General features: G+C 38.0%; 1 protein-coding gene across 1 annotated transcript; it reads left to right on the top strand.

Moving 5' to 3' along the window:
- The first annotated feature begins 6,181 nt into the window (after positions 1 to 6,181).
- Positions 6,182 to 21,607, top strand: TMEM212 (transmembrane protein 212). Its single transcript, XM_054479597.2, has 4 exons — positions 6,182 to 6,340; positions 14,867 to 14,926; positions 16,408 to 16,731; positions 19,548 to 21,607. Exons 1-4 carry the CDS (start codon positions 6,182 to 6,184, stop codon positions 19,587 to 19,589), a joined length of 585 nt encoding a protein of 194 aa, XP_054335572.1. The 3' UTR covers positions 19,590 to 21,607.
- The last annotated feature ends 362 nt before the right edge of the window (positions 21,608 to 21,969 follow it).

A 21,969-nucleotide genomic window follows, 5' to 3' on the forward strand; every position in this document is an offset into this window, starting at 1 on the left:
TAGAGACAGAAGGAGTCTTGGAAATTATCCAGTCCAACCTTCACATTTTGCTGAGAAGGACCGAGATTACGGGAGGCTTAAATTTACTCCAGGTCATACAGCCCTAGTTTCTTTCTATTGCAGCAGGTTGTTCCTTGTCCTATTCGGGAACCTTGCATATGACAACCATTCCAGTCCATCTCCACATCAACAGCAACAGCCCACTAATACAGCACTGGAAAACAGAAAACTATGCACAACAACACTCTAGATAGATATTCTGGGACTTTTATATCAATGCACAGAAACAAACCTTTGCCTTTGCTTTTAGCTCTCTCCTCTGACCTAATTTTTTTTTTTTTAAAGAGAAAGTAAAGAATCTCTTTATTCCATTCTTTTTTTGTGTATAACTGGGAGCAGAATCAGCAGTTCTGATCAAGCCTCCTTGGTCTAAGTAAACACGGCATCATCCCATTCCTCTTATGTCCTCAGTTTGAGTACAGCCTTATAGGTTTTTGTATGCTTCGTGGTAAATTTCTCAGATGCATGTATATTTTTTAAAAAGACATAGTGCACCAAATACTGATCTAGTGGAGAAAAGTAAAAATTACAAAATTTAGAATCAAGCATTTATAGGTTCAAAACCAGGATTTGACACTTAATAATTGTGTCACCTTCATTTAACATTTCAGAACCTCAGTTTCACCATCTGTACAATGGGACTAATGATAGTGACTGTTGAGGGCTTTACCAATGCACCTTCATCATTCCTCTCTCCCTTTTGCCTCTTACATGGGTATAACTGGGTCAAAAACTGTGCTTAGTTTCTCATGGGTCAATTTGGTTCTTTCCTTTTTCAAAAATGCCAAGAGAAGAAACTAAGTGAATATACATTCCTTGTTTAAGAAGACTTAAAAGTTCATCCCTAAAAGCAATTTTTAAAACAAGCATCATCTAAGAATGTTTTAGAATACTCAGAGTTTCTCTTTTCTCATTCTACTTCTTTGCCCTTTTCCTCTATTTATTTCCCTGTTGTCCTCCCTACAAACAGCTTTTGTAAAATATACATGAACGGCCCAAGGCTTCCATCGTTTCTCTGTCCCTGAATCAACTCTGTCCAGACCCGAGCTTTGGATCTGTGAGTGACGCAAGAAGCTGTTTTTGGCTTCAGGAATGTTTTCCTCTACATTCTGACTCCTCTCTTGTTGTTCTTCTTTCCTCTCCATCTTTTCTCCACCTCTCTTCCCCAGACACCCCCACTGTTTCTCTCTTCCTGTTTTCTTAGTTTCTTTTCCTCTCCTTGGTGGCCAAAGCACCAATCAATCACAGCTGTGGTCACAATTAAAGTTCTCTCTGTGACTCCTCTATCTCCGTGATAAAACAAGATAGGAGTAGCCTCTCCAAAAGGCAGACAATATCCACAGTAGCCTGTGGGAGGCTGCCTGGCGTGGACAAGTCAGCCAATAAGAGGTTTTCCTTGCAGCTGCAAGGCTTGGGAGAGTGAAATGACAGCTAGCTGTGCAAGTTTGCCAGTGACACAATTAAGTGTTTTGCTTCAAAAACCATGGGAAAATTCTGATACATTCCAGATAATTTCAAAACATATTTACAGGTCAGATATACCAAAGGCAAATAAAAATCTGAGTTAGGTAAGTACAAGCTGATGTACAAATCTATTTAGATCCAAACATCTCGCAGATGGGATGACATTAAATTTGACAATTCCCAGTTAGGGATGATACAAATTGAACTTTGTTCTCTTTAAACCCCAAGCCATTACAAGAAGAGCGGGTTCACTCAAAGTTGAATAGCCAGTAAAAAGCAAAGGGAAATGTGCATTATGGATGAACATTGGAAAGATTTTAAATCCAGTGAAGAAACTGGACTATTTGGAAAGACACAAAAGTATATTTTAAAATACCTATATTGTGTCTGCACGGGAGGAGCACCTTCACAGTCTAACCTAATACACCTGTCCCATCATTCCGATTCTAGGAAGATAGGTTCTGCTTGGTGCTGCACAGGGGCAAAGCGGCTTTTGCCTTGCATTTCCTGCACATTCCAGATTCATCAATATCATCAGGGTTATTGAGCCAGCATGGCTGTATGCCTGAGCAAAACTCAGGCCTTTTATTTCATGCAGTTAATACAGCTAAATCATGTTTTTTCTTGTCTCAACTTTTACCTTGACATTTCCAAACCTACAGAAAATGGCTCACACCTGTAATCCCAGCACTTTAGGGGGCTGAGGCTGGAGGATCACTTGAGGCCACGAGTTCAAGGCTAGCCTGAGCAACATAGCAAGATCCTATCTCTACAGAAAAAAAAAAAATTAAAAAGCATTAATCAGGTGTGGCATGGCCCTATTGTCCCAGCTATTCAGGAGGATGAGGCAGGAGGATTGCTTGAGCCCCGGAGTTCAAGGTTATAGCAAGCTGTGATTGTACCACTGCACTCCAGCTTGGGTGACAGAGCAAGGCACTGTGTCTAAAAAATTAAAATTAAAAATTAAAACAAAATTAAACCTACAAAAATCCTGAAAAAAATTGTAAAGAGCACTAACATCACCCAGTTTCACCAACGGGACATTCTCTTATATAAATATAATACCAATCATCCTTCCAAGGTACTTAACATTGATACACTAGTATTGTCTAAAATAAACTCCATACTTAAACTTCCTCAATTGTCCCTGTAGCTTTTTAAATGTCTGTTATGACTTGAATAATTTTGAAGAGTCCAAGCCAGTGTTTTCCAGAATGTCCCTATAATCTGGATTTATCTAATTGCTTCTTTATAATTAGATTCAGGTTAAAATATTTTTCCAAAAATACTACACAGATGATGGCGTGTGCTTGCATTGTGTTGTATCAGGAGGCAATGATGTCTGTTTGTCTTGTTTTGGGTGATGTAAAGTTTGATCACTTGGTTAAGGTGGCTGCCATATTTCTACTTGGTAGAAATATCCTTTTGCATTGTAATTTTTTTCTCCGTTTATCCAAAGGTTTTAACATCTATTGATGATCTTTGCTTTATTGCACTGGTATTAGCCGAGTGTTAATTTTTCTAATTTTTTCATTCCTTTTGTATGCATCAGATAGAATATTCAATATCTGGGTCTTTCTGACACCAAAGCTCATACTCTTTCTAGGACACGAACTACCTTTGTAATACATAAACAAATAAAGCTAGTCATCTGAAGCTGCTAGGAAAAGAAAATATTTTAATTTCATCTCTCGTTTGGAGCTGCATTATCTTTTATCTTGGCAAAAATGAACTCCTTCCATAGCTTTGAAACCTACTTTAAAAATCCCAAGACTATAGCACCCACAGAGCTGTTATTTTTAAGGCTCACATGTGAAGGAATGTATTTTAAAGAGGTAGAGAATGTTCATATCAGGTTCCCTCTCTCCGCATCACTGATGTTCTTCTACTTCTTTGAGTGTCCAATTTTGCTTGACTGATTTATTGATTGATGATTTCTTGTGTTTGGTGTGGAGGGGGGAGCACTGGAATAAAAATGTCAGTTTGGGCTTTCTATTTGTTTTCAGTGGCAAAACTGGCTTGAAGTGTTTGGTGAAGCTACCGCCTTTTTCCCTGAGCCAAGATCCTGGCATCCCCTGGGTTGAGGAGAAGATGGGGTCTGCAAAGCAGCCTACAGCAACCTTGACACCACCACCTCCTAGGAGAACTTGCAGGCCCAACTTGCAGTCAGTTAGTGCCACATGGGATGACTAGAGGGAGCAGGAGCCCTATAAGCTTTGCTGGCTGCCAGGACATGGGTATACAGTCACGGCTGATCAGAGAAGAAGCCCAAGACAGAAGCAGTGACACTTTCTTTTCTTTCCTAGTAGCTGCTCTCACTGAAAATGTCCTTGTTTTAATGAAATTAGTGTGACTAGATTCCTGCGGGAAAACACACAGAGAGAAACCCTATTCTACCTCTCTTCTTTCTCTTTGTTATATTAAGTGGCAACAGCTCCTCTAATCACTAATAAATTCAGGTTTATAAGTCACAATAGCAGTGTCAGGGTTAGGCTGTGAGTGTTACAAACACTTAAAAGGCCCTTCAAGTTAAAACAAAAAATACTCTCTTTGTTTGCCATCTTTGTACTGTTTAACATGAGTATTTCAACAGTCTTTATTTTCCAAACATGCAAACAGGAGAGAGTGATCTGACCCACAGCATATTGACATACCATCTAGCTATAACCTTGAGATAAAAAGTAAAGGAAAAAGTCAAAACAGCTCAAACCAAATACTAATACAAACAAGTCTTTCTTCACTCTCGACCCCTTCCCCCCATATCAATGGAACAAACGAGCATCAACACTCATTGATGGTGGTGGATTCACATGGATCTATACTTGTGCAGCTTCAGGGGGACGGGAGAGCCCAAATACAAAGGGGAAAGTTTAATGTATTAATCAACTAATTCAGCAAATACTTATTACTATATGTATCTGCTCTGTTGCAGACAAGGTTGTAGATGCTGGGAATATCTCATATATTTAAGGGATGTATAAGACTTGCAAGGTCTCTGCCCTTGTGAAATTTATCTAGTGGTGTTAGAAAAAAAAAAATCAGAGAATATAGCCCACAGTGTTGAGAGGAGATAAGAAACAGCAGCTGTACCAGAAAGCATGAGCTGGTTTCCTGGATTCTGTATATCCAGGAATGCAACTGCTTCAAAATCTGGGTCAAACTGTGGAATGGCTATAAAAGATAGAAAGGCAGAAAGAAAAAAAGCAGAGAATCAGAGGGAAACTTCTCTTTCCACCACATATGGGAGGGTCCTTTGGGAGTTTTTACCAAATTGTTCAGGAAGAGTTAAACATGATGTTTATAAGAGGATGAATTTAAAAAAGCCAACAATGACTGCACCTTTGTCCCATGATGCAAGGACCCCAAAGGTGGAATATCCCAATTTAACAAGAGTAACTTTCTGAACATCGTTATGCTAAACGCTGGGGTAGGCATTTATGGTTTTGGCTCATTTAATCCTCTCAACCAAATCCCTGGTGAGATAAACACTAATTTTTATTCCCATTTCGCATATGAAGAAATAGACCTAGAAACCTTTGCTCAAGGACACAAACCTGGTAGAGAGTGGAACCAGAATCAGATCACGGCTCCATCTGACTCAAAATCGATGTCCTAAACCACTATATTTGCATTCATAAAATTATTTTTCATCATTTTATTTCAGTAAAAAGGAAAAATGTATTAATGTTAAATAGGAAAATTATTCAGATCGCTTCAGAAACTGACCTGTGTTTTTAAGATATTGTCTTGGAAAAGACATCCACATATATCCAATCAGCCAAAATCAAATAACACCATTTTCTCAAATGCATGAAAAAGTAAGAGATGACTTGTAACTGCCTAAATGTACCTAAGTTCAATATCTCAAATTAGAATTATGATTCAAGAATTAATGGAGATCAGCATTTTATTCAACTGATGAATTACTCCTCAAAGTTTATTTTATTTTATAACTGCATACATTTCCATCATCACACTTTAATTGAAAATTAAATTAATAATAAAATAAGGTGAAACTGGTTTAGTGAAAACAATGCAAAACTCCATAATAAAGTTCATGCCCATTTGGGAATGAATCCATATCAAAAATCTTTATCAAAAATAATTGTAGTGGAATTAAACTTTGAAAGGAGGTGAAGGTCTTGCTTTGGGTTGAAATCATTTAAATTAAATATAATGAAAAGTGACCAGGGTGCTTATTTTTACTTTGTTTTGTGGGAAATTGTGCTGGGAATGTGGATCTATTGTACACAAAGGATGTTGGCTTTATGCTGGAACCACTAGGCAGGTTGAGTTGAGAAACAATTAGCTCAGTCAGCAAGCCTTTGAATCTGATTAAGCCAGGAAGTGGTCACTCCCCAGGACAGGGCAGAATGAAGGGAATCAAGGCAGCAATCCAAAGCAAGGGATAATTTTTTTCTCTCTTTCTCTTAAATAAATTGTTATTAGAATTTATTGTGTCAAATTTATGCCAAGGACTATTTGAGTACACTTCATCTTTGGTAAAACAAATAGAATCTTGTTTCCAAGTAGATCAACAGTTCGTATGTGTCGTGGCTACTGTCTCTAAGAAACTTCTATTTACTGAGGCCTGTCATACTCTCATGTTTTGGTAACAAAACATCTTTGAGACCAAGGCCTCAAGCCACCGAGGAAAATGAAGGGCCTCTACCAGGCTGCTGGCCGGATTCTCGTCACTCTGGGGAGCCTCAGTGTATGCTCTGGAGTTATTGCTTTCTTCCCTGTCTTTTCTTACAAGCCTTGGTTCACAGGATGGAGTGTTCGGATTGCTTGTCCTATCTGGAATGGAGCTTTGGTATGAAAGTAGTTTATTAAATATATTGAGAAAATAAAGGAAGGCGGGAGGGAAAGGGGAAACAGAAGAATATGTCCTTTTAAATTGTTCTAACAATACAAAGAAGTCAAAATTCCACAAAAAATCAGAATCCGCCTTGGAACATTGATTCTTATTAATTGCATTTTAAGTATAAAAATGATCTTAATATTGTTTTATCATGTATACATGTATATTATGTATTTTTAATGACATGCTACTCAAGAAATTCTTAAAAAGTTATTTTATTTTAATCCTCTTATCTTGATATGCTAAGAAATTAGAGTCTTTTGAAATTCGAATTTTGAATTTAGAAAGAAACATAAACCTTGAAAAGTAATTTTAAAATAGAGAACGAAGTAAAATAACTTTCAAACTAATGCTTTCATTGCAAACACTAAGATGTACATGGCCCCAAAATTTACAAACCCCAAATATTAGTTTTTCCACCTTTCTCTTGCAAGCAACTGTTTGAACTGAAAATAACTCAATAATTTTCAATTATTTGAAAATAATTCAAATAATTCAATAATTCAAGATGGACTTCACAATTCACTAGCAAAGTACGTGTGCCAAGTACAGTGTATGACACTAAGTAGTAATCTGTGTGTGCTCATTGAATCATTACACAGATAAATGATTGACCTCGTCCGTTAGCTCTCCAACCAAAAAAAAATGGGCACATCTAGCCTTGGGAGTAACTGGCCTCCATGCTGGTATGATTTAAGAGAAGTTACAGAGACCCAACTGTCCAACAAATCCTTCTCTCATTGATTCCTGTGATGCCTGACACCACTGGAGACTGGAGAATTCAATTTTGAAGCTTTTTGATCTTAAGGAATCTTCTATTAAAATGTAGCCACTTGGCCGGGCACGATGGCTCACGCCTGTAATCCCAGCACTTTGGGAAGCCGAGGGGGATGGATCACGAGGTCAGGAGTTTGAGACCAGCCTGACCAATATGGTGAAACCCCGTCTCTACTAAAAATACAAAAATTAGCTGGGCGTGGTGGCATGCACCTGTAATCCCAGCTGCTCAGGAGACTGAGGCAGGAGAATCACATGAACCTGGGAGGCAGAGGTTGCAGTGAGCCGAGATCACACCACTGCACTCCAGCCTGGGCAACAGAGCAAGACTCCATCTCAAAACAAACAAACAAAATGTAGCCACTCTTGTGTGAGATAGTATCTTAAATCTTTAAAAAGTTAAAACTTTAACTGGGATACCACCTAAAAACTAGACCTCAGGAAATATGTTTTAATCTACTTATTAGATAAATATTTATGAATAGCCCACTATGTCCTTGAGTTACAATGAAGGATCCAACAAGGTCTTCATCTTAAAGGAACTTGGTCTAGTGGGGTTTGATGAATGTGTGCAGATAGACGGAGGCCAGTGGGATAATGGGAGAGTGGATGGAATGAGGAAACCATAGGGTTGTTTCTCTTTCTCAGTTTTTTTTTTCTTTTTCAATACATTCTTTTGTATCTATCACCCCAGTCTTGATCTTCACTTCTTTTCCCCAACACCTACCTGAAACCATAATTCATTCAAAGAAATATTTGTTAAAGTTCTACTGGAATGCAGAGATGGCAGTTACATTTATTCAAGTGGCTTCCAAACTTTTTTTTGGTGACTCAGAGTCAGAAAAATATTTTAGATGAGGACCCAGAATGTACATAAATACATCTACATTCTTCTCTCTAGATAAATAGATATCTACATCTATTATGCGTATATATGTATAGTAGATGTTTATATATCTATAAAACAAAAGTTTCTCAAAATAGTACTTACCCTCTATGTGAAACATATTCTGATATTTTCTATTTCATTTAATTTTTTAAAAAATTCTGATTTCACAAAGTTTAACAATATCATGATTAGAGTTCAACCCTACATTCTTTTGTTTCAGCTGTTTGCCTATCCTTTCAGACTGCAATACAATACATTAAACAAATATTGGTGATTTTGATTAAGATTACAGATGATTGAATGTATTGTTCTAGGCCAAACATCTATTTTTACCAGTTAGGCCCGGAGAAATGATATGATGTATCTCCAGCACATAGTTAATTGGTAACTGCTTGATTTCAGAGGTGGCAGCATCAGGAAATGGAGTCAGAGATAAAGGATTTAGAGAAGTGGACCTGTTTTCAAGTCCTGACTTTGATGTTCTTGGTAGGAGGCCAAAGCAGGACCCTCAGCCAGCCAGCTCCTCATTCCCTTTATCCGTAAAATGGGGAATTTTACAGATAAAAAGAGCCCACGTGTACAACTGTCTAACCCTAAGAGGCACAGTGAGAATTAACATAATTTAAACAAAGATTGTATAATAAAGAGCTTTGCCAATTTTAAAGCCCTCCTCAAATGCTAGTTAATAATGTGCCTTTCATTTGTGCTCTACTCTGTGTTCAAGCCCTTTGTTCTTAATCCTGTGTCACCCGCCTCACTTTCCCATCCTACTCCCTTGTAACCTGCTGAGCTCTCCATCCTGTTACTTCCCGGACTTCATCTCCTACCGCTCTTCCCTTAGCTCACTTCTCTCCCATCACCTTGGCTCCTTGCAGTTTTCAAACATGCCATGATGTGTTTCTGCCTCAGGGCCTTTGCACTACCTGCCCTCTGCCTAAAGCCTCTTCCTGAACTTGGCTCATTCCCTAGTCTCCTTCAATTCTTGATTAATTCTTTATCAAACATCACTTTTTTATGGAGGTTTGCTCCCATTGCACTATTTAAAATTGTAATTCCCTGACCCCAACTGGTGTTCCCAATCTCTGACACCCTGCTCTATTTTTTTTCCCATAACACTTATTAGCATATAAGATACTATATAATTTTTTAATTTATTGTTTGCATATTCCCCTCTCCTCTAACAAATGTATATTGTAGAAGGGCAGGGATTGTTTTTTCTATTATGTTTACTGCTGTATCTAAAGAACTTAGAACAAAGGGAATTACATACTCTGTGTTCAATAAATATTGTTCGATAAGTTGTTGAATGAGTGAATGAATTTCATACCCTCCATTCTGTTGGTACAGAATTTCTTATACAGTTGAATACCAATTAGGTCGCAAGGACTAAAGGTCAGGGTGGTATTTATATTATACTAGTGCAGGAAAAAATCCTCATGCGAAGGAAAGTAATACAAATGCTCAGTCTTTCAATAATGTCTAAATTTGGACCAACGTTATGTTTTTTTCCTAGTGAGTTTCCTACTGAACCACAGTTCTGTCTGATCAGGGTGAACTTCAAACAGTCTCTGACTCATTCCACAACCTCCCTTACCAATCACTTCTTAACTTGCCTCCAAAGTATGTCTTCCTCCAGTGACAAGATTTGTACATTTCAACCATATTAACATTTCCTTTTATAGACGACTCCATATTTCCTTGGAGACTTGTAAGAAAGAGATTTTTGTATATGATACAGTACTGTGAATTTGTTCAAAGCCTTTCATTCAAGACTCGCTAAGTACTTCATATAGATTGGTCCTCAGACTCCCTACTTCCATTTTGACATTTATATGACAAGCAACTTTCCTAGAATTTTGGAGCTAGGTTATTTAAAAGCATCAGCTGCTGGAAAGTATTCAGTGAGGAGATCATAGTACTGTAAGGAATGAGCTCTATTAATTCTAGAAAACATGGCTTGTAGATCAAGTTCTGATGAAAAGACTGGAGTGCAATGAGTTTAAACACAGGCCCTGAGGGCTGGACAGCCCAGTGACTTGGCCAATGGCAAGCGCAGCGCCGCACCCAGAGCCCTGCTTAGAGAAGGGAATTTGGGAGAAAAGTCATGCTAGACTTAGTTTTGCAGTCTTCCTTAACGGAAGTTCTGCCCCTTCCTCGACGGTTAGAGAAGGGGCTTGATTACATGACCATGCACGTCTGTTACAGCTTCCACAGTTGCATGACTTCCAACTGCCTGATGGTGTCAAAGAAAAACCAGAGCTGAACAGTTAGTTAAAGCAATAAAAGCAAATTTTATTCAGGATTATTGCAATAGGGAAAAAGAGACATCAATATAGAAGAAGGTTCTAGTCCAAATACAGCATGAGCAAATGGGAATTTATAGCTGAGAAGCAGGGTGAAAGTCAGTGGATGGAAAATTACTAACAGGAAATATCAGGGGCAAGGGGGATCCTGGCTATACAGACCTACCAGTTTTCTTGCTGAAGACAGGCCAGGGTGATCAGACATCACTTTGGGGATGGGGGAGGAGGAGAAATCTGACTAGTTATAGAGGGTGATCAGATATCGAGAAAAGGGGGGGTTCTTGCTAAACTGACTCAGCAGCAGGGTTCTTGTGCTCAAACTGGATTTTACAAGAAAGTACACAGATGGGCCTAGGAGAAGGTTCAGGAACCTTACTAAAGTTTGATCAAGCAAATAATCTATGTCAATGGTCCATTTTTCCACTTAGATATCCTAAGCTGCTTTAAGGCCAGCTTGTCTAAAACCAAATTAATCATCTTGTCACCAAAACCACTTTTTTCTTCTCCAACTTCCCTGTCATTGTCTTGGTAACTCAATTCCAAATGCTGGAGTGATTTTGACTCAACCTGTTCCTCTAAACTAGCCCTTCTCAAACTGTAACGTGCACACAAATCATTAGGAGATCTTGATGAGATGCAGGTTCTAATCTTGATGAGGTGCAGCAGGTCTGGGGTGGGGCCTGAGAGTCTGCATGTCTAATGAGTTCCCAGAGGATGCCCATGCTGCTGGTCCTAGGACCACACTGCAGGCAGCAATGCCCTACAGCCCAACACCAGCTCCACTCTGATCAGTTGCCATGTAACTTTAATTTTTCCTACAAGGCATATCCGTATGCATTCCTTCCTTTTCCATCTCACTCTATACCCCCTTACCACTTCCCATCACTACTCAGATTTTATGCCTAGGTAACTTTGATAGTCAAACTGTGGGAATCTATCCATTAGTGAATTATAAAATCAATCTATTGAGCAGCTAGCAGTATTTACAATAAATGCATAGAATAGAATAGAATAGAATAGAATAGAATAGAATAGAATAGAATGGAATGGAATGGAATGGAATGGAATGGAATGGAATGGAATGGAATGGAATGGAATGGGGTGGGGTGGGGTGGGGTGGGGTGGGGTGGGGTGGGGTGGGGTGGGGTGGAGTGGAGTGGGATGTGATGGAATGAAATGGGATGGAATGGAATAGATAATATTAGAATGCATCACATTTTTTATATCTGACCAAAATTTGTATATCTTTTATATACATCATAATGCATATGATGCATAATGAGGGTTACATATTATTTTGGTCAGATATAAAAATATTTATAACTATGACATGAAATGTATTAGTTATTGTGGCTAGACTTGAAAAAATAAATCTGAAGACCAGGGTTCTACAGAGACATCTAGGCCTCCCTGTATTCCAATCTAGCATGCACACAAGTGGCTCAGCTTTATAAACCCCTTCAGTAGTCAGGCTACAGCTCCTTCAAAAAGCTTTCACGTTGCTTCATTGTCCCTAAACAAAGTTCAGATGTGCTAGCCTGCATTGTGAGGTCCTTCTCACCCTGGTATTACCTGGCTTTCAATCCTGATTTTCTACTCTCCTCTGCCAAGAACTGGCCCTCCTTTCAGTATGGACTCCTCACTCCCTGCTCCCTAAGCATGACAGCCACTTCCCCATCTTTGCACATGCTGCTCCCACAGCCTGAGCTGCCCTCCGTCACCTCCCATTGAAATCACATCCATCCTTAAACCCACTTCAGATCCTATTTCTCCATGGTGCCTTTATCATCGATGTTTCCCCTTAAGTGATACCTTATCTCTGAGCTCTTCTCATGTAGAAAACATTCATCCTTCTTGCCTAGTGTTGTAGGCATTCTCGTGTGTGCATTATTTTTACACCTGAACTGTAAATTCCAGTGACAGTCAGAACCACTATTTGTACAATTACTATTTGGGGATCTTGTTCATCTTATTTAGCCTTTCTGTGTCTCATTTTAAAAGTGGGAGGATATCTACATGATAAGGTCATTGTGAGGATTAAATGAGTTAACACATGTGAAGTGTTCAACATATATTAAACACTCACTCAATACATGTTAACATTTATTATTACTTTATCAGCACAGTACCTAGCACATTGCTTGTTTGCAGTAGACTCATAACAGATGCTTGCAAGTGAATAAATTACCCCATATTAATATGATACCTCTAAAAGTTTCTATTTCTATTGTGAGGGCTCCCTGCTTCCTTCAATTCATCTACTTCTGGGAACCACGTCCTCTATTTAGGCAATTTAAAGATTTAGTGGGAGGTTTCACAATGATCATGCAATCAAAGTATTAGCAGCAATTGTTGCAAAACCCAACTGATATCCCTGGAGTGCCCAGAAAGCAAGGCAGCAGCATGTCAAGGAGAGCTGAGGGAGGAGAGTGCAGGATGGTGATGCTCTCTTCTTTCCCCACTCACTGCCGGGCACAGCCTCCACTCTCCCCTTCCTCACAACCTGGCCTCCTCTTCAGCCAACTATTCCCTCCTCAGACAGACCCTCTCTCACATTTTCTCTTCCCCTTGACTTGTCCTGCCTACCCTCAAATCTCTTCCTTTTTCATTCTTTTACCCTCCCTATCTAAAAATATAATTTTCAAGAGAAATGGAAGAAAGAAAAGGGGAAGCCTGTGCATCTTAGGGAAAATAGCCCTATTCTATCTCCCATGTCTGGCAGGGAGCACTGATAAAGATGGGTGCGCCAACCTCTTGAGCTGCCTTTCCATTTGCAGGGTAGATTTAACAAGTTACTGAAGGCATTCATACTCAGCCTACTCCATGAAAGATCTTTTTCAAAGTTTTATGTAAACAAAGCAAAATTCAAGCTGGCAGCTACAAAAATAACAGGCAACTGAAATTCTGCAGCATTTTTCAACTTTTTGAAAGGAAAGAAACAGCTCATGCCAAAGTAGTTAAGGCAACCTGGAATCTCAGCATCTGATAATGTCAGCTATCTACTCAGAGTTAAACCAGCAGAGGGGCGTGAGCCTGTCTCCCTTGCTTATCTGGCTTCAGTGTTTCTCTCTCTGACAGAGGAGTGATGTGTCAATTGAGGGCCATGCCTCCCAAAGCACAGAAAGCCCCAGGCTTATCCCACAGCACCGGTGTTACAGTTGCTCTTAATAATTCTTTTGTTTTCTTGTACTATTTATGCTGGCTCACCCTCCATAGGGTCCCTTGGAAACTTTCCTCTTGTAGAATCAAGCCAGGAACCTCTTTTGACTACAGATGGTTCTGTTTTTATCCATGGGAGTTTTATGGTATGGCGATGCCAAGTCTGGAATTGTAGGCTCAGCTACATGAGAAGTGTGTGTGTGTGTGTGTGTATGTATGTGTGTGTGTGTGTTTCCCTCTCTCTCAAATTCTCTAAACCCAACATTCAAAATAAAATATGCCAGGAAAATGAAAAAGCTAAGTCTCAAAACAATAAATATGCCAGATCCAGCTGCTACAAAAGCAGCATACCACAAAACCATGTGGGTAAAAATGCTGATTTTTTTTTTCCTCCTTAACTTTGTTGTTTGTGTACATACAGTCATGCTTATTTCTCTGTCAAAAGCTAACTTCTACTATATTTGGAGCTGTCCATATTCCATATCTTATTTTAGGCACATCTCTTCCTCTTTCTCACTCAACCTCAAAAGAGCCATTAACCAAGAACAAATGATATATGCAGATTAAGAATAAGCTATTTCCAGTCTCAGTGACCACAAAGGTCTCCTCCATCAGATCTGTTGCTGAATCAAAGAGCCAGGAATATTTTTTTTTCATTCTCCGCTGCTAAATTCTGGTGACACTATTCCCTCTTTTGTTTAACTATTTTCATTCCATACTTTGGGCCTTTTTCCTTCAACAGAGACTATAAAGAAAAACTCTCTTTTGAAAGGCTGGACACCACTGTACCCAGAACAATAAATGCCACATCATGCATTCATTCTAATGATAATCTTTGTTATTTGAGAAAAGGGGATCGTGTATTTGCATCCCACCAGCAGGCTGAGGCTATGGAATCTCAAAAGAAAGCAAATAGCAAAAGAGAAAGGCACTTCAGGGTTTTGTGACAAGTTTCCATTCTGGTTCCTTCCATTTACAGTTTCATCAGTTTGTGAGAAAGGTGAACAATAGACAATTAATCAAAAGAAAACGTATGGCAAGGGTTATAAAGCCAAGCTATTATCACGGTGACACCTTACAGTAGCAGAGGGGATGATTCTGATGGCAAAGGCAACATAGAGAATCAAAACTGAACCTGTATGAATCATGTCTTTATGACACTAATGGCTTACTTTCCTCGTCATCACAGTTTTTTTCCATGGATGAGGAGGAAATCAGAGCCATAAATCCACTGAGTCATCTGCTGTTCCTTCAAGTTCATGATAAAGTTGTCAAACTGTGAGACAGATTGAACTCTTTCCAGAGGTACCTTCTGTGGTGGATGTTGATTTTTCCATTTTCTTGTCACAGGCCATCACGACTGGTGTGCTTCTACTGTTGGCTTACAGAGACTGGACCCAGAGGTACCTGGTAAATATACAGATGCCAAGTAGGATGGTAGAGTGGCTTCAAAGGTCAAATCACTATTAAGTTCAGGATGGAACATAAAAAATATGATTTCCAATTAGAATTGAATTTGGTCTAATTGATGCCTTACTACAATGGATTTCAGAATTAACTGTGTTTTAAAAGTTTTTTTTCTGTTGAGATGGAGTTTTACTCTGTCCTCCAGGCTGGAGTGCAGTGGCATGATCTCGGCTCACTACAACCTCCACCTCCCAGGCTCAAGTGATTCTTCTGCCTCAGCCTCCCAAGTAGCTGGGACTACAGGTGCACGCCACCATGCCCAGCTAATTTTTGTATTTCTAGTAGAGACAGGGTTTTGCCATGTTGGCCAGGCTGGTCTCAAACTCCTGACCTCAGGTGATCCACCCACATCAGTCTCCCAAAATGCTGGGATTACAGGCATTAGCTACTGCACCCAGCCCTGAATAATTTTTATCTGATCCCTGCTCCAAATATTTTCTACAAGTTCCTGTGATGATTATTGTATTTGGGGAGGACAGAGCCAGTGTTAGTGCTCCTAAATTTCATTTTGAAGAAATGGATCTATAGGCTTTTCTGCTTTTAGTAATATATTTTTAGTTCTCAACTCCTTAATCTGGGATCTCCTTCCAATCTTCTTGGTACCTCTCCTTCTAAAAAAGGATGAAAAGTCTATGCTATCTTGCATTTCAACTGCATAAAACCAGATAATCCCATGATACAGAAAGACTACATTATCCGATTGTAGATTTTATTGCCATGGCTAACGCAGGACTTCTCAAACTTTAATGTATATGTAAATCAGCTAGAGATCTGGTTAAAATGCAGATTCTGATTCAGTAGATCTGGGTGAGGCCTGAGATTCTGCATGTCTGCCAGGCTCCTAGGGGATATCAGTGCTACTGAATGATGGACCACATCCTGAGTAGCTGAGTAGCAAGAACCTTGAGCAGGGATTTTGTTCACTCATCTTTGTTTTTCCCAACCCAGACTAGTTGCTTCCATGTGATGGGAAACACATAAATAAATGTTTGTTGAATTGAACTAATTTAAATTTTGCCCCAGTTGGCCAATATATTATTCTCCTGTGGTGCAGATTGAAAATGAAAGGTGGCAGGAGGGAGAGCATCAGGAATAATAGCTAATGGGTGCCGGGCTTAATACCTACATGATAGGTTGATCTGTGCAGCAAATCGCTGTGGCACATGCTAACCTATGTGACAAACCTGCACATCTTGCACATGTATCCCGGTACTTAAAAAGTGAAAAAAAAAAAGAAAATGGAAATACAAGGGACATTTTTAAGGGAAAATGAAAATATAAAGAGAGAGTCATGACTGATTTCTCCCTCATTTTCCAATAGGAGAGATTCATAGCCAGCATCTCTTTTTTTTTCTTCATATTGCTAAGAAGCTTTTGAAATATTTTGTTCCCAAAGTAACAATTTATTTTTGCTTTATTTTCAGTGGGAAGCTACTTTCAACTTTGTGATTCTGAGCATTATGGGATGTCCACTTCATTTTGCAATAGCTTTGGAATCTGCTCTCCTGGGCCCATATTGCTTCTATTCATTTTCAGGGATTGCAGGGACTAATTACCTTGGCTATGCAGTTACCTTTCCTTATCCATATGCAAAATTCCCATTAGCCTGTGTGGACCCACCACACTACGAAGAGTACCACCTGACACTTCAAGCCCTCGACCTGTGCCTAAGCTTTACCCTGCTCTGTACATCCTTGGCAGTGTTCATCAAACTTTCTGCAAGACTTATCCAGAATGGACACATAAACGTAAGTTTCTACAAAGGGGAAGCAGGTTATTGTTCCATCTTGTATGCTAAAATGGAAAGTCTGGTATGTGAATAGTTGATCTTTCTCTGTTATTTACCACTGTATCCTATATGCTTTTGATATCCAGGTCTGGCACATAATAGGTACTGAATAATTGTTTTTGAATTAATAAATGGAAATATGTTGACATTATAACTGAAGTTATGGCTGTATGTAGCACCAGCCAATTTTTATGTCAATCCACAATTTTGAAAATTATTCATAGGAACAAGACAAGGGTACCCACTCTCACTACTTCTATTCAACATAGTACTGGAAGTCCTAGCCAGAGCAATTAGGCAAGAAAAAGAAATTTTAAAAATCCAAATCAGAAAGAAAGAAGCAAAATTGACTCTGTTTGCAGATGACATGACCTTATATATAGATACCCTAAAGACTCCATAAAAACAATGTTAGAACTGATAAATTCAGTAAAGCTGCAGGATGCAAGTTCAACATACAAAAATCAGCTGTATTTCTATACACTAACAACAAACAATCCTATTTACAACATCATCAAAAAGGATAAAATACTTAAGATAAATTTAACCAAGAATGTGAAAGATCTGTATACTAAAAACTATAAAATATTAATGAAAGAAATTGAACACACAAATTAATAAAAAGTTATCCCATAATCATAAATCAAGAGAATTAATGTTGTTAAAATGTCCATTCTACCCAAAGCAATCTATAGACTCAGGGCAATTCCTATCAAAAGTTCAATGGCATTTTTCACAGAAATAGAACACATAATCCTAAATGTGCATAGATCTACAAAAGACCACACATAGCCAAAGCAATCTTGAGAAAGAACAAAGCTGAAGACATCACAGTTCATGATTTTAAACTATATTACAAAGCTATAGCAATCAAAACAGTAAGGTACTAGCATAAACACAGACAATAGACCAATGGAACAGGACATAGAGCTCAGAAATAAACCCACATATGAATTTTTGTCCTAAAATAAAATGGCTTTGTTGTTCAAGAAAGAAGGATATTTAGGACAAAACAGAAAGTCTAAGTATGTTATGAATGGTCTATGTAAGTCATAATAAGGTTAGTAAAAATAAATTTTTTTAAAAAAAAGGGATTGTGTAATTCAGTTGGCTATGATTAAGAAGAAATCATAATAGTCTTTCTAGAGATGGGTCTTTAATATTAAAAAAACTCTAATACAAAACTAATTAGTTAAAACAAGATTTTATTACAAATATTGACTCATTTTTAATGCAAGAAGTTTTTAATTTTTGAATTCTATGACCTGTCTCTTTGACATTCTTCGGATTGATATCTCAAAAATTCAGCTTTTTCTCTTCGAAAAGGCCTTGGATAATAGCTCTCTCCTTCACCTTTTGTTGGCTCCTGTAACTTTTATTAATTATCTAATGTAGGAAAGGGAACTGTTTTTTAAACAAGCAAATAAAATATCCTTTGAGGCTGGGCATGGTAGCTCATGCCTGTAATCCTAGCACTTTGGGAGGCTAATACAGGCGGGTCACTTGAGGTCAGGAGTTCAAAACCAGCCTGGCCAACATGGTGAAACCCCGTCTCTACTAAAAATACACAAAAAAATTAGCCAGGTATTTCCATTTATTAATTAAAAAACAATTATTGAGTACCTATTATGTGCCAGACCTGGATATCAAAAGCATATAGGATACAGTGGTAATCAAGTAGCTTTTTAAAAGTTACTTGATTAGAGCTCTTTCATGCAGTTTGGTAGTGAAATATCACTTCCACACGACACATATAAACATACAGATATAATAGGCATGAAGAATAAAAGTGCCCATTGGACTGGTAGAAGTTAGCTGAGATGTCGTTTAATTCCCATAATCTTGGTAATCTGTGATAAAATTAATTTGGTAAATTTAATCTCAAAACTCTCTCCAGTAATTTAAAATCTTAAAGTCATGTTAAACCCTTGGTTTTTATTTTCACTGGAAATTTGGATTATTAAAAGTTAAAATGGTGGGAGCATAAAATACATTTTTGGTAAAGTTTATGAAACACAAAGATGTTGATTTTGCTTAAAAAAAGGAAAATAGTTTTTTCCTCTAGTTAAAAACTATTTAATGGTTGCTTTAAAATGAAGGAAAAAGTATACAAATAAAACTAAATAAAAGGAACAATTAGGCTGGTGTAACAAAAGTTAACTCTGAGCCCTATGATTACCAAAAAAAAAATAGTCAATATCTGGGAAGGGTAAAACCAAGTAACCATTAAAAAGCAGAACGTATAATGTAAGGGAATTGTTCCATTTCATAGATTGGTATCATCAGCTTCTTAAAAAATCTTTACTATAGTGAATTGTAAAAATAACCACTTTAAAGACAAAATTCTTAAATTTAAATGCTACAGAATTTAAGAGCTTGTTTGGGTTCATGCAAGGCTCACAGCTCACTACTAATCACTAATAAGTTTATGCAATCCAAATGCATAAGAGGTTATTCCTAAGAGAACAATCAGCCTAGTAAACTGGATAAGTGACACTGTAAGGGCTGCTTGCCCTGAGAAGAGGACTGCCCAACTCTCCCTATAAAATACCAAATGAACCACCCCAGGTGAAGCAGTTAATATGCTTCATATGCAAGCCATATTGGACTGGTTTTATGATGACTGGGATATCCTCCCAACAAACACACCCATTAGCCAGGTCATAGTAAATTTGGGAGCTAAGTGGACCCCTTTTACATGGGTGCCCTTCCCAGAGAATCATAGGACTGTTTAAGAAGCCTTATCAAATTTGCTGTCCCTCATATGTCTTACAGATGCAACTCCCTGCTGGGAACCCAAACGCTTTTTCACCATAAAAGGTAAAATGGTGTGGGGGTAGAAAAGGCCTGGGACCAGAATATAAAAGCATACAGATTAATAGAATTATAAAATTTAAGATGTTTAAACAAGCTTTATATAAGGTAGTTGAACTCCTTTACCTAAATGTCTTATTAAAATGGGTACTGCATCTGACTGGGATGTTTCCCCTTTCTAATACTATGAAGCTGAAGGCATGTAAATCTGCTCTTTTAGGAAATGTTAATTAAACATGCTAAATGGGAACTAATAAAATCACCTAAGCCCACAAAATATAGGGTAGTACCTGGAGTGCTAGTCTAGATCAATTATTCACTGCATAGCCCTTTGTGTGGAGCATTCTTCGGAGCCGATGGCAAAAGACTGTGAGTATTTTTCAGTAACAACAACTGAACTAGAGAATTTCCACTTGATGGGGCATTTATTGCCTTGTTATAGAATATTAACTGAAGCTACCTCTATGCTAAAGAAATAATGGTGCCCAAAAGAGTTCCATGATAAAATAAAAATGGTTTACATAAAAAAAACTCACACATATGCAATCAAGTAATATTTGACAAGGGTGTCAGGAATGCACAATGAGGAATAATAGCCTTTTTAATAAATGGTGTTAGGAAAATTGGATATCTACATGCAAAAGAATGAACTTGGACCCCAATCTTAGGCCAGTCACAGAAATTAACTTAAAACGGATTAAAGATTTAAATGTAAGACCTAAAGCTGTAAAACTACTGAAAGGAAACATAGGGATAAAGCTCCATGACATTTGTCTTAGCGATGCTTTTTTTGGATACGACATGAAAAGCACATGCTACCAAAGCAGAAATAAACAGTGGGACTACATCAAACTAAAAAGCTTCTGCACAGCAAAGAAAACAATCAACAAAATGAAAAAGCAGCTTACAGAATGGGAGAAAACATTTTCAAACCATATACACAACAAGGGATTAATATCCAAAATATATAAGGAACTCATACAACTCAATAGCAAGAAATAAATAATCTGATTTTAAAATGGGCAAATGACCTGCATGGACATTTTTTCAAAGAAGACATACAGGTGGCCAACAGGTACATGAAAAGGTGTTGAGAAGCTCTTTAACATTACAAATTATTAGGGAAATGCAAATCAAAACCACAATGAAATATCACTTGACACCTGTTAAAATGACTATCATCAACAGGGTAAGAGATAACAAGTGTTGGTGAGGATGTGGAGAAAAGGGAATCCTTGTGCACCATTGGTGGGAATATAAATTGGCATAGCCATTATTGAAAACAGTATGGAGGTACTGCCTAAGTTAATTTATAGATTTGATGACATCCCATCAAGCTACCAATGACTTTCTTCACAGAATTGGAAAATACTAAAGTTCATATGGAACCAAAAAAGAGCCCACATACCCAAGACAATCCTAAGCAAAAAGAACAAAGCTGGAGGCATCACACTACCCAACTTCAAACTATTCTACAAGGCTACAGTTACCAAAACAGCATGGTACTTGTACCAAAACAGATATATAGATCAATGGAACAGAACAGAGGCCTCAGAAATAACACCACACATCTACAACCAACTGATCTTTGACAAGCCCAACAAAAACAAGAAATGGGGAAAGGATTCCCTTTTTAATAAATGGTGCTGGGAAAACTGGCTAGCCATATGTAGAAAGCTGAAACTAGATCCCTTCCTTACACCTTATATAAAAATTAACTCAAGATGGATTAAAGACTTAAATGTAAGACCTAAACCATAAAAACCCTAGAAGAAAACCTAGGCAATACCATTCAGGACATAGGCATGGGCAAAGACTTCATGACTAAAACACCAAAAGCAATGGCAACAAAAGCCAAAATAGACAAATGGGATCTAATTAAACTAAAGGGCTTCTGCATGGCAAAAGAAACTATCATCAGAGTGAACAGGCAACCTACAGAATGGGAGAAAATTTTTTCAATCTACCCATCTGACAAACAGCTAATATCCAGACTCTACAAAGAACTTAAACAAATTTACAAGAAAAAAACAAACAACCACATCAAAAAGTAGGCAAAGGATATGGACACTTCTCAAAAGAAGACATTTATGAAGCCAACAGACACACATAATCCCAAATCATGCTACTATAAGGACACATGCACACATATGTTTATTGCGGCACTATTCACAATAGCAAAGACTTGGAACCAACCCAAATATCCATCAATGATAGACTGGATTAAGAAAATGTGGCACATATACACCATGGAATACTATGCAGCCATAAAAAAGGATGAGTTCATGTCCTTTGCAGGGACATAGATGAAGCTGGAAACCATCATTCTCCGCAAACTGTCACAAGGACAGAAAACCAAACACCGCATGTTCTCACTCATAGG

Source organism: Pongo pygmaeus, chromosome 2 (assembly GCF_028885625.2).
Source record: "Pongo pygmaeus isolate AG05252 chromosome 2, NHGRI_mPonPyg2-v2.0_pri, whole genome shotgun sequence".
NCBI lineage: Eukaryota > Metazoa > Chordata > Mammalia > Primates > Hominidae > Pongo > Pongo pygmaeus.